This window comes from Crocodylus porosus, unplaced genomic scaffold (genome assembly GCF_001723895.1).
Source record: "Crocodylus porosus isolate Cpor-Errol unplaced genomic scaffold, CroPor_comp1, whole genome shotgun sequence".
Classification (NCBI taxonomy): domain Eukaryota; kingdom Metazoa; phylum Chordata; order Crocodylia; family Crocodylidae; genus Crocodylus; species Crocodylus porosus.
The window spans coordinates 52,247,507-52,263,430 of NW_017728947.1; the positions used below are offsets into that span (position 1 = coordinate 52,247,507).

The 15,924-nt window shown below is 41.1% G+C and overlaps 1 protein-coding gene across 3 annotated transcripts in view; it reads left to right on the forward strand.

Moving 5' to 3' along the window:
• Positions 1-6,366, forward strand: part of UBR1 (ubiquitin protein ligase E3 component n-recognin 1) — a 122,057-nt gene extending 115,691 nt beyond the window's left edge. For all 3 annotated transcript variants that reach the window (XM_019551684.1, XM_019551685.1, XM_019551686.1), the window contains exons 46-47: positions 2,715-2,816; positions 3,430-6,366. In XM_019551684.1, coding sequence (XP_019407229.1) covers positions 2,715-2,816; positions 3,430-3,571 — 244 coding nt within the window. In that variant the 3' untranslated portion in view covers positions 3,572-6,366. The remainder of the gene's footprint in view (positions 1-2,714; positions 2,817-3,429) is intronic.
• The last annotated feature ends 9,558 nt before the right edge of the window (positions 6,367-15,924 follow it).

The window sequence follows — 15,924 nt, forward strand, 5'->3', positions numbered from 1 at the left end:
GATGGACGCCTATAAGTTTATCGGGGTGACCACTAGTATCTGGGGGAATGTTTGTTCACCAGAGCACCCCAAGGGATGACGAGGTTGAACAGTCATAAACTACCATTTCAGGCTGGACGTAAGGAAGAATTTCTTTATTGTCCGAGCCCCCAAGGTCTGGAACAGCCTGCCATCGGAGGTGGTTCAGGCACCTACATTGAATACTTTCAAGAGTAAATTGGAATCTTATCTTGCTGGGATCCTACGACCCCCACTGACTTCCTGCTGTTTGGGCAGGGGGCTGGACTGAATGATCTTCTGAGGTCCCATTCCCTGATGATGGCCCCTCCCTTCCATTGGGTGTGCACCTCCCTTTTAGCTAGGAGACATTCAATATCAATGTTATATCGCAAGAGTTCTCAGGTGACAATAGCTGTTCTGCATTCAGGTCTGCCATTGTTTGGGTCATCTAAGTGTTCGTACATTCCTGGATACAAAAAATATTTTTTGTGTTCTAACTGCAATTAGAGTTAAATTTAACTGCAATTAGCCCTCACAGTGGCTATCCAGTTGGGTATGGTAAAGTGGGACAGCCTATGTTTGGGGCACCTCTTCTAGCCCCCTCCCTGTGTGGGGTGAGCAGAGGGGATCCTGAAAAGGACTCCTCACTTGCGATCACACCTACTGAATCACCCTCCTGTCCAACATCAAGGGTGGAGCAACCAGTAGGGCTGTGCAAAGCTTTGGTCCCTAATTCAATTCAGCCTGATTTGGTGGCTGAATCTCTGAATCCAAATCAAATCAGAGGGGACCCTTCAATCTTTCCAAATCAAATTGGAACCCTCCAAATTGGTTCAGAAAGATTTGGCAAGGTATACCTCAAGGTATGTAGAAAAAGCATTTAAAGCCGTGTCTATGTCTGCATCAGCATCAAATCTTTGGATTCGGCTGAATCAACAAATCAAATCACAGTCCCTGATTCAGGCCAAATCCAAATCGAATAGGGCCCACTTTGCCAAGCCCTAGCAACCGTCACAGCCACCACCTGTATGTGAATCTATGACTAGGGACTCCCAGCAATCATTTTCTGTCCTCATCAGCACTCATCCATTGCTGCAGGACTTTTTAAAAGTTATGGGTATTAGTATTGTAATAGATGTTGGACCAGTGGGAGAAGCCTGTATGTGACTTGGTTTACATGGAGAGTCTGTTGTCCATCAACAACTGCGTGGATCTTTGTGGAGGAGAAATCTGTGTCCAGTGGCAAGGAGATCCAAGACAACCAGGATTACTTTTCCACTGCAGCCTTCATCTGCCTTACCAACTGTTGAAAAATATGCCTTCTGGATCTGCCTGCCTGCTTCACAGTTGAGGTCTTCGTGTTGTGTGGGATTGCTCTTAGTCTAAACCTCATCTTTGTCTTTATTGCCATGGGTGACCCTACCAGGAATACAAGACTCCTGCTGGTGTTGATCTTAGGATCATGGGTGCACTTAAGCCTCTCCACCCCATCAAGATAGCAGTCCATAGAGAGGCAGCCAGGAACATATATATTCCTAAAGGATAGTTTCTGAAACTTCTTTTTTAAGAATAGTTTATTTTACTCTTTCCCTTTTTAAATAAATTAATCCCCAAGTTATTTTTTAATTAAAGAAAAGTAATCATATGTATAAATCATACTGAGGCCTGGCTGTCACTGTGTACAACACAGTGTAGACTACAGACCAAACTGGAGGGAGATGACAAATGCCATAGTCCAGGAGTAGGCAACCTTTTCCAGCTGCAGGCCTCCATGACCCACTCAGTCAGAAGTGGATAGGCAAATACTAGGGCCTGGCTGTTGCTGTTGCTTGTCCCTGTGATGGCAGATGGAGAGTGCCCACAACTGAAACCTCCTGCCACCAAATACTACCAATGGCCCATGTCCACAGGCCAGTTCCAGTGATTCTGCCGGCCAGATATAGCCCACAGCCCAGAGGTTACCAACCCCTGCCAGAATCTATTGAGCTGATATTTTTACGGACGCTCCAGGTCTATTTGCATGATTCTTTGTGGAATATGTACAAATGCTTGTTTCTAGAATTCGTGTAGTTCACCAAAGCCTTCCACAAAATAGGAAAGAATACCTGCAAATAGGTAACCTCCACAGATTTCTAGGGTTTCTAGTTATTGCCTTTATACCAATTGTTCCCTCATGTTAATAGGGGGAACTACAGATCATATTGCATAGTCCTAACAGATACGGTTTTTCTGAAAATCCTGAGGCTGTGTGTGTGAAGTACATGGACACCCTCCCCACCACCTCCCTGTATTATGAGAGCCATAAATAATACCACAGCATTTCAAAGAACCACAGGTGCCTCTTTGCCTCCTTGCATCACCCATCAGGTGTGAGTTTGAAGGAAGGAATGCAATACTTTAAAACTATTTTTAGAATAGTTCATTAGCAGCTTGTGTTTTAGCAAAACATACAGGTTGATGCTGAATGCTTCAGTATTTGCCTAGGAAGTTATTGCAGAGTAGATGGTATACAGTAAATTCACACCATAGTTTATTTCATGGTAATTTCCCTGTCTAAACAACCCATTGTTTTAAGTTAATGCAACTTTAGGTATAGACCATGCTTAAGTTTAATAAAAGTTTTAAGTTAACTATGAATAGTACCCACAAACTTTTGGATTATTGATGAGAGGAGTATTTTATTTTAAACCTGGATTTATTTTCTTTTTTTAAAGAATCAGAGAATGCAAAGTTGTCTTGGTAGAAAGTAAAACCAGAGGCTGCTTTTATCCTGCTCCCTACCTAGATGAATATGGAGAAACAGACCCAGGCCTGAAGTAAGTAGTTTTTAGATTTCTTTTATTCCTTTTACTTACCAGGAATCTTCATCTTTATCTTTGGTTTTCTTGTCATACTGCACTGCATACTGTTTCCTGATAGTATGATACAATCTGTTGGTAGAAACCCTTGCTTGGTGTACTTGTTTTACTTTGAAACACCTTTTGACACAATTTCAATAATGAATGGATAGGAATTTCTAGCGAACTCTGCTTTCCTGGTGCATTTAAACAGTGATTACTTAACTCCTTCTCACCAAAATATTTTTACTACCTTTCTTCAGAACTGTACTGGATGTGCAACTGATGGAAGGTTTTATTTGACCTGCCAATAACTGGTTGTTTCACTGGATTATAAATGTTGCTCTTTTCATTTCTGATAGACCCACAATGAAAGTATTTGGTAATTTGTATCATGACTGAATATTTCCTCAATTTATTGCTGAGGGGGTTAATGTCAGGGTCTTAACAAAACAGCTTATCTAGAGACATTTGCACTTAACACAGATGCGGGATCAACCAGAAAGGACATAAGAATCAAGAAGGCATGTACTTGAGGTTCTTTAATATTTTAATATGCTTAATGGATATTCTCCTTATTTCTCCCATGAAGAAGAGGTAATCCCCTGCATTTATGTGAAGAACGTTACCGGAAACTCCATCTGCTATGGCAGCAACACTGCATCATAGAAGAGATTGCCAGAAGCCAAGAAACCAATCAGATCTTCTTTGGATTCAACTGGCAAATGCTCTAACACCCAGTTCATAATAAAATCTGTAACTATGGGGGGGAAAAGAGGAGGATACTAAAGAATCTGCCCTCCAGAAGGATTATTCAGCTCAGACATGGCTGATGGATTGAAGCAAATAATTCTCAATTCATAGGGTTTACTCTACTAAGCATCCTTCTGCCACTACAAAATCTCCAGCCTTTTATCATTGGTGGCCACTGTTGAATATTCTAGGGAATAATTTTCTGGGAATCGTGAGCTCTAGATATTTTGATGAGGGTAAATTTTCCACATCCACCTCTGCACATTTCTACTCCAAAAGCCCAAACTGTCACTCCGTGGCATTGAATATACAGGTAGAAGTGTGATCCTACAGAAGAACCAATTATGAGAAGCTGTTAATGTTCCTATTTGTAATAAAATAAGTATATAAGGCTTGACATACAGTGTCTGATATGACTTCTGTTTGTCTTGAAATGCCAGGAGTCTGTCTGGAATTTAGGTATAATCCCTCCTTTCTCCTCCTTTCTGTCTGGGTTCCTGGTCCTAATTTAGCAGGATATAAACTTGCCAGGGTCTCTGGCATACTAAAGGGGGAGTCATACCAGGCCTCTAGTAGTCCATAGCAGCAATCTCAGCAAGCGTTAGGCAGGGCAGCAAAAAACCTGCAGCATCCTTGATCCAGGGATGTAATGGCAAATGTTTTCTGAGGAATAAAGTTCCCAGTAATCCACCCTCCAAGAGAGGGCATGAGGAGTGAAGTGCATGAGAACATTTCTGTCTTGCCTGATGCATCAAAAATTAAAATCATCTCTGCTTGTTGCATTATCAGAACTGCAGTTTTGTATAATGTAGCTGCCCTCAGCATATGTTGAAGAGCATTCTACATACTACAGTTGCAAGAACTATGCTGTTTGGTTGATGTGATAAGCTTTTATTCTTGAAATTGTACCCAGAAACGTTCACATGCAACACAAGACTTGATGATGTGATGATACTTTTCTAGCACTCTGTTTAACCATCCTCCAGCTACAATAAACAGAAGACCTGTGAACAGGAAGCAGTTAAATAAAAGGCATTTAAAGTTACCCCAATGCTACAAAAGATAGCATGGCAAGTTTTAGACTTGCTAAATACAGGCATAAATCAGTACCTTTTGTGGCCATGTTGGAGGAGCTTTCCACCCTGCATCTTTGTGTCATCTGTTTGGGGCCCATTATAAACTGCTTTTGGAATCATGCCAGATGCCAGTTACAACATAAAGGAGAACAAGTGATTTTAAACTGTCTCTGCCTTTCAGTAGCCAGTGGTACATTGTGATTGAACTATCTGCCAGTAAAGTGACAGTACTTAAAATCCATCATTCTGTTTACTGGGTTTTTGCCATGATAATGTACACTCAAGGAACTTAGTATGAAAGATAAGTTTGAATATATAAATCCCTTTTAACTACCACTTTCCCAAACAATGCTACCTATGTCAGAAAGTCTGAAGTATCCAGAGAACGTATGTGCATAGTTCATTGTTTTGTTTTGGGTTGGGGGTTTTTTTTGGTATGTCATATTAATGCTTGAAAGGAGAGCACTATGAAGAATTTTGAACTGTCATTGCACACGTGCTTTTGTGTGTTGTTTTTTTTCATTCTTTTTACTAATAGTGGAGTGAAATGATAGGAAAGATAATGGTATCACAAGTCATGATTTCATGTTTACAACCAATAAATAATCCTTCTCCTATTTTCCTAAAATCCATGGAACACTTATTGAGTGCACTGAACAGTAGTTACAACTCTCATTATACCTTCAAAAGTGTAATTCAGAGAAGTGCAAATGTTTGATTTTTCTGATACTCAAATACTCTTAAAACTTTTGCTTGTTTTATCAGGTTAATCCATCCCAGTGGATGTAAATAATTTTCTTTTTGGTGTATTTTTCTTGTCTTTACCTTATTGCAGTGAAGACATCTTTTTCCATTTTGATGTATTCTGATTTCTAAACTGAAATGAATGAAATCCCTTGGTAGGGAAATATCAGTTCTGTTAGTCTGGTCTAATCCATAAATTGAAACCTTGGGTTTAGAAAAACAGCTGTCATGGAGACCTGCATGCAGTGGCAGTTTAAAGGTTACTACTGATACTGTTTTCCAGCTAAAGTACTGTATTGAGATTAGAACAGTTTACGCCTCACTGGAAACTACCATTGACTTCAAAACTGTATTTCCATGCTGTTTCCTGCTTAATGAGGTCAAAGTTTTTTATCTATTCATATATCAGTTTTCTAGTAGCCATGCACTTCACTCAGACAAGAAATTTGTGCACATACAGTTCAGTTCACAAATACATTGCCAAGATCATTTTATTCTGTGGTCTGGTAATCAGCAATTCAAAGTCCTTTAAAGAGACAGAAGCTGGTTTGAGCAGGTAAAATCTTGTTTAAAGTTTCCCTAAATTTTTTTGCAATTGGGAGAGGCAGGAGATTGAAGGCAAAGGAAGAGATGTTCTTCTTTTTCTGTACATTTGCACTTATTATTTTAGCAAATGGGCTCCCACTAATGAGTGTCATCATCTTTCATGTCATAATTTACTATGCAGTTTGGTTCACTGTGAGTATAATCTGTATTTAATGAGCGCAAAATGCTTAAGCCACTGAGAATTCCATCCAAGATGACCAGAAGAACTTATTTGGATAATGCATATATTGGTATTCTTAACTGCAGAATTGTACATTTGAAACTTGTATAATGTTCCTGTGCTTTTGAAATAAAATATCTTGTATATGTATATTTAAAAAAGGAAATAAAGTAACTTCTCATACACTGTTGGACTTCTATTTGGTTACTTTTTTACACTTCTCTTTAGGAAAGTGGTAGAAATGATATCAGTATGGAATAGGGGAAGAGACAGTCGGTACATAATTGGTAAGTAATACCAATTACTACTACAACTTATTTGTAATAGGTTCCAAGGAAGTTAGTATTAAAGGTATACCTTTTTATTTTGGATTAAAGAAATGCTTCCTTTAGAGATTCCCTGATATAGCTGATACCAGCTCTTAGGCAAAACCCCTTCTTGATGCTTTTTGTTCATCAATCACCATAAAGTAGTACAAAGAAGACAAAATAACTGAATTATACCAGTGGTTTTCTGTTGCCTTTCTGATGGGTCAAATAAATACCTGAGAGGCTGAAAGAGGAAGAGAAATGAGTCTGAGAATCTTCCTGTAAAAGTGTTCTGCAGAATAGTAAAGCTGGAGGACCACCAATTTAGGGGGAAAAAAACATGGCACCCTTACTTAGGGGAAAAATTATCACACAATTCAAACACCTCAGCATAAAATGTGCAAGCTTGCACCCAAAAGGCCCTACCAGTGGATGTCTGATTAAGTAGCTGGCATATCTCATTCATATTCTAGACCAGTGATGCTCAAAACTTTTTGCCCAGCGGGCTGGAGCTCATACAGGCTATGTCTGATCCTTCCACACGTCAGATCCAGCCTGACCCCAGGTGCACGGGGAGAGGGAGAAGGGGCTGTGGCCCAGCCTTGATCTGGCCACAGGGGTCTTGGGAATTGGCAGCAGGGTGGTGGTAACAGCATTAATTGTCACCACCTCCCCACCACCAGGTTTTCCAACCTGTGGGGAGTCCTGTTAGCCAGACACCATGGCTCTGTGGGCGGGAGGTTGAGCACCTTTGTTCCAGACCATATCAGTAAAGTCCAGTCATCTAAATCAGGTGTTGGAAACCTGCAGTCCAAGGGCCAGAACCAGCTCACGGAGCTATTTGATCCAGCCCATGCATGTGGGGTAGTAGGGAGCTTCTGCATCTGTCATTTTTCCTGTGCTGTCATAAGGAGAAGTGGCAACAGTGGGAGCTTTCCCCATGCCAGTGCAGGAAAAAGGAGTGGCAGTGGCTGGGTCCTAGCATCCTCTGGTCTGACCCACACTGGATCATTTCAACCTGCAGCCAAAAAAGGTTGCTTACCCACTGATCTAAATTGTAATGAGATTTAAAATGAAAAGCCTGAGTCATCTAACCTTTTGTTTATTTTGTTCCTGCAGGTAGTCTCCTGTCTATTTTTTTTCCTGTTACACAAAATGTACTTTTTAATACAGAAAATATGAATGGGGAATAATAAAAACCATCTCTAGACAGGCCTTGCTGCTGAAATCCCTTTATTTGGTAAGGCTAACTGCATCATATTGGAGCTTGCCTTAGTATGGACAATGGGAAAATGAATGATATCTAATGAGGAAATACGAATCCAAGCGGGGAGGGACTACGTTTGGAGAAATTGTATACACTGGAACCTGTAGTGGCAATTAGGAGAAGGGAAAATGGGGAAAGAGTTACAAATTAGTTGGAAATTGGGATTGAGATTTAAGGCTGGTTATACTGATTTTGTGTTGCTCTTTCTCAAGAGATCAAGGATTTAGGATTCCACGTTTTCAGTTTGTACTGTTTAATTACCAGACTGGTAATCAATTCAGTTTCTGTTTAATGTAACTTAAGGCATTCTCTAGACTTTGTCTTTGGCTCGATAATATTGCACAAAATGTTTTGTATAATTGGTACTGTCTGGGTATTCAGTGAATGAGAACAGTAAGAATAATTGGAGGAGGGAGGGTCATGGCTATATTGTTTGTAATGGAACTGCAAACAGGATACCTATTACAGTATATATCCCACACTTTTAGAGGTATCCATCTTATGTGCAGGTCCTAAAATAAGCTCAGGTTCCACCAGGTTTGGGGGCACAAGCCATCACAAAAAACCATTGAGTTACTGCTTGAGCTGGTGATCAGTAGATCTTGATAGCCTTAGTAAGACCACCCAACTTCAGCTGTTGAAATCTTGTAAATTTTTTCTTCCCATTTTTCTTTAGTGGGGTTGATAAGAAAACAAGTCATCTCAATTGCATGAGCTTCACAAATGATAAAGAAACATTCATTTCTGCAGGTGAGCCTCACATGGAATATCTCTGGGTCTTGATCCTGCAATCTGATCTGTGTAAGTAGACATCACTGCGTGACTTTGAATGTATGTGAGACGTTTACCTCTGTTCATTGGAGACTGGGATCCAAACCCTGAATAAGCAAGACAAGTTTGTCCATTGTAGTGATTCAGAACCCTCCCACAGATAAATTGTGTAACAACTCCCCTGTAGTGCTATAAGCTCCATTTAAGGGTGCCATGGATTGCCACTCAATATTAGCACTGCTACCTGTGCAAACACTTACACAATTCACAAGATTAATCCCAAAATTTCAAATAGAAATTCATTCAAATAGGAAAACATTTTGACTTGTGGTCTTTCCGAGTTCTTTGTAACAGAAAAATTGCTCTATTATGTTTCTGTAGTCAAAAATAAGTGAAAACAGATGACATTTCCCCAGGGGTGCCTTGTGTTTAAAAAGATTGAGAACTAAGCACTACAGCAACCTTTACACCACTGTCTTCCTTCACTAAAAAATAAACTATTTTCAGATGTGGAATCTAAAACATTATTTTGGATGTGACTTTTTATATACAAGAAATACGTATTAATAAATAGGTTTTGTAAGCTTTCAGACTGCTGGTGTGGTAGCACAGTGTATTGTGGTAAAGAACACTTTAAAAAAATGTTCCCAATGTGTAGCAACCAACGTTGTTTTAAGCATTTTTAAAGAACACCAACAACTCAGAATTCCAGCAGACAGTCCCTTCAAACTAAATAAAGTATATTTAAGAGGTGTGGGAAAAGACATACTTTTTAAACCATCTCTCTTCATTTATGATGAGATTTTTTTCCCCTTCCTTTTCATTGCTGATCTACAGCAAATATGAAGATGGATTTTTGCAACATCATCTGCAGTGATAACCGGAAGAAGTTGAATGTTAAGGATAAAAAAAAATTAACAGCTTAAAAGTTGTATAAAATTCAGAATCCTTTTGAAGCAAAGGTGTATTCCTGCTCCAGTAGGTTTCAAGTATTTATTACAGAAATATATTGTCCTTATTAATTCTGATTGGATTAAGCATCGATAACAAATAGGATAAGAAGTCTCCTGCAAATCGTATTTATTTCTGTATCTCAGCAGATGCTGCAGCTTATAGGCTTGGTTTGCTAATGCTGTCTGTCTTTGCAAACTGAGAATTAGAGAGCATGCCTGTGCTGCTCTCTGAGTTTGTTGTCCTTTGTACAGTGGTTGCAATATAAATTCTTGGAGCCAAAGCATTTTGGTAGCAGAATTCAACACAATAGATGCATCTACATGAGACTCTAACTGTGCAGTAGCCGAATAATACCGTGCAGTAGCACATCGCAGCACTAACCATGCTAATACGCTACTGTGCAGTATTATTATGATTAGCAGTAGTAGTATTACAGTTTCTGCAAAAATCACAAAATCTTCATTTCAGTAGGTCTCTATTTATAATGTACCGCAGGCAACTGGAACAGTACAGCACAGCAAATGTAGAAAGGTAGGCCACCTGTCTGGACACTGTCCCTTCATGGTGTGCTACAGATGTGAGGGGATGCAGCAAGGAGCAGCAGTGTGCCAAGGCTCCCTAAAATGCACAGTTTGTAAGGGAGAGGGACACTTGTATTGTAGATGCCCCAACGCCTTTGCAAATATAGTCAGACCCCCTGAAGAACAGTGAAATCTGGAGGAGGGGAGTGGAAAAGAGGAGTGGTTGGACACTGCAGTAGAAATGGTGAAGGAAACCCCACAGGAGGGTGGAATAGAGGAGGCGGCAAAATTTCTGTGCTTGAGGGAGCACAGGAAGAGATAGGAGATATAGTAGAACGGAAAGTGGGAACAGCAAAAAGCTCAGATATAGAGGGGAAGAAAGAGATACCCTACAGGAAACAAGTGGAGATGGAGCAAGAGAGAATCTAAGAGGCTGAGAAAAGAAAGAAAATGCAGGTGCTGAAGACCAGGAAGAAGAAACCTGATAATGAGGGAGATGAGTCAGAAGAAGAGCCACAGATCAGTTTCCTGCCACTGACACCCCTGGGCTGCAACCCAGAGTGAAGACCAGAAGGGGGAATGCAGTGAGGACGCAGGAGTATGCAAACCTTTCTAAACACAAAAGAAACATGGCAGCTTTGAAAGGCTACAGGAATGCAAGTGAGGGAGGGGGAAGAGTCAACCTCCCTGAGGATTGGCACAGATGCACTCAGATCAAAGCAACCACAGGCAAACCTTAAAGGGACAGGCACACTCATTTTAAAACCAGTATAAACAGCATTGGCAATAATTTTGCTTAACATCAGTACCTTATCAAGCAAAAGATAGGAACAGATTGAACCAAGTAAGGGCAAACATTATCTGCCTACAAGAATGGTATACCAGCAGAGAGGGATTACAAACATTTTGAAAAAGGTATAGATGGGGGCCATCTTGGTGGCCAGGAACAAAGCAGCAGGGGTAGCAATATTAGTCAAGAACCCAGAGGTGAGAGAAAAGCAAGCAGAAGAAGTCATCAGTGGCAGATTGCAGTGAAAGATGCTATGAATTGGGAGAACAGAACTGGAAATTTTCAACATATATGCACCACCTGAGAGGGAGGGAAGAAATGTGCTGCTTAGGAAACTACTAGTGGTCTGTGTGGTCAGAGGGATATCGTACATGACAGCAGGAGATTTCAATCATATAATCAAAGTGGGCAACAGAGCAGGGGAAGGAAGAAACAGAGCTTTAGACAGCTCACCCAGCTGTTAGCAACTCTTTTTTTCTTATATTTGTTAAGAGATGCGTGGGCAGGGGAGAAAATTTTCACGAGAAAAGACCCCAGTGGAAAGAAACAATCAGGAATTGACTGCGGTTGTGCCAAAAGAAAAAGGGATAAGAACGAGAAACCATACAGGTGGCTTTTAGCAACCACTGGGTGCTGAAGGTGGAAATGAGTCTTGATAAGAGCCCCATGAGAGGGAAGGGATGATGAAAGCTAAATATGCAGTTCTGGCAATATAAAGAGAGATGTCAGGCATATACAAGACAGTATGAGGGGTGGCAAACACTGAAGAACTATTTCAGGAGTACCAGAGAATGGTGGATGATGGAGAAGAAGAGGACAGGAGAATTTTTTAGAAAGGAAGATCAAAGATGTACAAGGAAAAGAACAAAAGAGTTGAGAGAGCTCCAAAGAAAAAGATGCAGGAGCTACTAAAGGAAGCCACAGAAGGAAGATGGTATGAGAAGAGCTAGAAGAAACAAGGCAAGAGTTAGAAAGCTGGTTTAAAAGAAAGACAAGTGAGAAAATGTTCTTGGCACAAGCACCCTAGATGGGAGAAAACGAAGAGTGGTCCTGATATTTTTTGGCCAGAGTGAAGGTGGCAAAAGGAGTACTTAAAGCAGTACAGGGAGGTGATGGGGCCCGGGTGGAAAAGCAGGAGGGCAGTATTGGAGGTGACAAGATGATTTTATGAAAAGCTATACTAGATGAAAAAACAGACAGGAAGAAGATCAATGTCTTCCAAGGAATTCTTTAAGAGAAAGTAGAAGAGGAGGAAGCAAAGATAAGCTTAAAGGAAGCGAAGGAGTGTTCAAAAATCTTTAAAAGAGGGAAATCACCAGGAGCAAATGGACTGCCTACGGAATTTTACAAGAAGTTTTGGCCATGAGTAGGGAGGGATAGAGTGGAAGTGTTTGAGGAAATAGCAGAAACAGGAGAGGCAGTGAAAGGTTTTACAAAAGGATTGTGTTCTTAGTCTTCAAGAAAGGGGAGAAGGAACTCCTGGAAAACTGGAGACCTTTTACACTCCTTAATTGGACTGTAAGTTATAAGTACCTCTGAAGTTATCAGAGTGATCAGAGGTACACTGTCTTACATCCAAGAAAGGAAAACAGACAGATATAGCAAACCTAGATGCAGAAAAAGCATATGACAGAGTGGACTGTGATTACATATTTGAGGTGCTAGGAAAAATGGTGTTCCCAAATAAACTTATATATGAGATAAGGTTATTATATAGAGAGAAGCAGAGAGCTGAATCCAAATTAATGGGCACCTAAGTGAAGCCTTTAAAATCCATACAGGTGAGAGACAAGGGTGCCCCCTGTCGCCATCACCATTTGTATGCAGCATGGAACTGTTAGCACAAAGAATAGGAAAAGATAAGGTCATAAGTGGAGTAAAGATACTGGGAAGGGGTGAGGTAAAATGCATACTATACATGGATGATATGAATGTAGTAGTATGGGATGCATATTTTGGGAGTGTACATATGCAAAGCAGGTGTGGGGAAGGGTCTGCTACTTTGGGTGTCACCAAATTAAACCTGTCATTAGTGTGGGAGATGGTACTATATGGATTCATATCAAAGGGACCAGAGGAAATGTTACTAAGGACTTTATTAGCATGTGTTGAAACTAGTTTATGGGAAGTAAGAAACCTCTGGGTGTTTAAGGGGTTGGCTTTCACTGAAAGAGTGCCTGAGCTGATCCTTGAACTGAAATACTACATTTACTGGGACAAGGAAGAGATCAGAGAGGAAAAGGACTGGGTACACTTGCTGCACTTAACCAACAGGACTGATGGGAAGGATGTAGAGTTTCAGGGATTACTGAGATAAGTTTTTCTTGGGGTTATGTATGAAGATAAAGATTTCTGTAAGGGTTTGTTTTTTGTGGAAAGTTGATGCATGTTGTTTAAGGGTTAACATACATAGTATGTTTTTGATATGTAGCTGTTTCTGTGATATGACATGTTGGAAAACAAGGATTCTCAATACCTGTAACTTTAAGTGTAGGATGAGTGTGTTTTTAATAAAATTTGTAAAAAGGTTCCCATCATCATCTTTGCCTTTTCAGCTAAGATTAAATGTAGCATTTTTGGCACCAAGAGGAGGGTGTTGGGGCTGATTCTGGCCCTCTCAGTGCTGGCATAGTATTGTAGTACCTCAAGGCCCAGTGCCAGTTCCCTTTGCAGGGAACACCATCCCATGTTTTTAAGGGCTACACATATTTAAAAAATAAAAATAAAAAAAAAAAGTTCCCATCAGAATTTTTGGCATCAAAGGATTGTGTTGGAGGTTGCTTCAACCTCCCAGGTGCCAGCCTGATATTGCAGTTCCTCCAGGCCTGGTGCTCTCATTCCCTCTTTGGGGAGCAACTACCCACATTTTTTAAGGGGCACATGCACACATGCATGCATGCTTCCCATCAGTATATTTGCCCAAAATGGGCCATATATTTTACAGTCATGCTCAGTGCTGGCTGCACTTAATCAACTTCATAGTTGGCTTCCATTACTGAGCACATGTTGCTTCTGGCAGCAGTTTAATGATGGACACTGTATTTAATGAGGTTTCCTCATGTGCAAATATTTATGAGGGGCTTTTCCCCCTGTTGCTGATTAGGGAATGCTGATTAGGGGGGAAAAACTCACCTTGCATTTGAGTAAAAACAGTAGTTGCTTGCAGTAGCAGGTGACTGTGGTGAGAAAAGATGTCCCTTTCAGTCATATTTTTAGAATATTAAATTAATTATGTAGCCCAGGTACACTAAGGAAGGGGTCAATTACTAGAGCGCCTTCCTCCCCTCTCTGTAGAGCTAGGCCAAAACCAAATACCAAACTATGTACAACTTATTACAAGAATAAATACAAACACTCAATATAAAACACAGAGGCTTAACATATAATACTATATATAATATGCCACAATTCACATATAATACCAAATATGAACCAAATAACTTAGAACCTATATATACAACACAATTAACACATAGGGATATTAACCTATATAACCCAAGTAACTTAACCATAATATTTCTTTAAACCTTCACAAATAACAATACCAATATACACGTTGAGACATTAAAACATATAAACCATATAACCCCCCTTAAAGAACACCCTTAGCTATATAGCCCTTAACACAACAACCTCAAAATAGGGAGTGCACTCAGCACCTCCCTGAGGGGTTTCCCTGAAGCCCCTCCCCTCTAGGGCCATGGGATGTGGACACGCCCCGCAATGGAGGGTGGAGGTGGCAGACCCTCCTCACCCATGTTAGCTTCCCCTGCAGGTCCCACTTCCCCAGCAAATCATGCTTCCTCTCTGAAGTAGTCAAGGCTTGTCCCCTGGTGGCCGATCCCACAAGAACCTCTCCCCAGAGGTGCCTTTGGCTCTTATCGACGGCCTGGTGCCCTGCACTGGGCACCCAGGGTGCGCTCTTTCTCACATGGGAGCCAAGCCCTTGCAGGCTCCGAGTCCCTGGTCTCACACCCGGGGGGCTCTCCCCTTTCCTGGTCCTTGCTCTGGGCACCGGGGCTCTTTTAGGTCACTTGGCCTAAAGCCAGAGCTGACGTAAGCAGCTGTGGCCTGCTTCCAAGGCGGTTCTCCATGTGCCAACCTGTGCACCGGGTAAGGCCCAGGCAGCCATGAGCTGCTCCCAGGGCCAGCTCTCCATGTGCCAATCTGCACACTGTGCGGAGTCTGAACAGCCGCAAGCTGCTGCCAGGGCCAGCTCTCTGTATGCTGCTCTGCACACTGACTGCCCAGCCGCTTGCTGGGTTCACAGGCTCAAGCCACCTCGAGCAGCTCCTAGAGCCTGATTCCCATGCGCCAATTCACAGACCTTTGAAGCTCAAGCGGGGTCCAAGGATGATAGGCTCTGGAGCTCCTCTCTCCTCACCATCCCTCGTCATCTAACCCCAGCCTGCTGAGCATGCTCCCCTTGTGTACTCTTCAGGGTCTCCACCCCCAAAGTTCTCCGGACCTGGCTGGCACAGTTCCGATTCAGGTCCAGCTGCTCCTTGCTCCCTCCCTTCAGAAAAGGGCAGGGGATTGCTTCTCTTGTGCTACCTCCAGATTGGTGGGCGGGCTCCACCAATCAAACAGCAGACCCTCGATCCTGAGACTCAACCCAAACTCCAAAAAGGTAAGCCTGCTACAATTATTTGGGATGGACGAGTTCAGGTTATTAATTCAAAATGTTTCTAGAATTTTTTTTCAATATTTTTGTATCTTCTAGTAGGTTAATTTTCCTCCAGTTATTTGTAACTTAATTTTCTTGCAATTATTCGTAATTTAAATTCTATTCCTTGGAAAAATATTTCAGTCTCAAAATTTGCTGTAGTGTTTTGGTTCTTATGGATGACTTAAAAAGTGAAATCTATAACACTATATATAGATATAGATATTATTCTTGAAGGGAATTATTATACAATAATAATTCTATTTTTGCTACAATAGGCAGTTAGGGAGGACTTGGTCAAAACACTATTGATTATTTTAGTACTCATAAAAATGAGAGTTTGATGGTACTGGTTAGTTTTATGTGAAATTTCAGGCACAGATTATTCAGTAATGATCCAGTGATCTAGTTTCCAGTGAACTAGTTGCAGAAAGAAGATGTACTAGCCACATCATTCCCTTATACGCCATT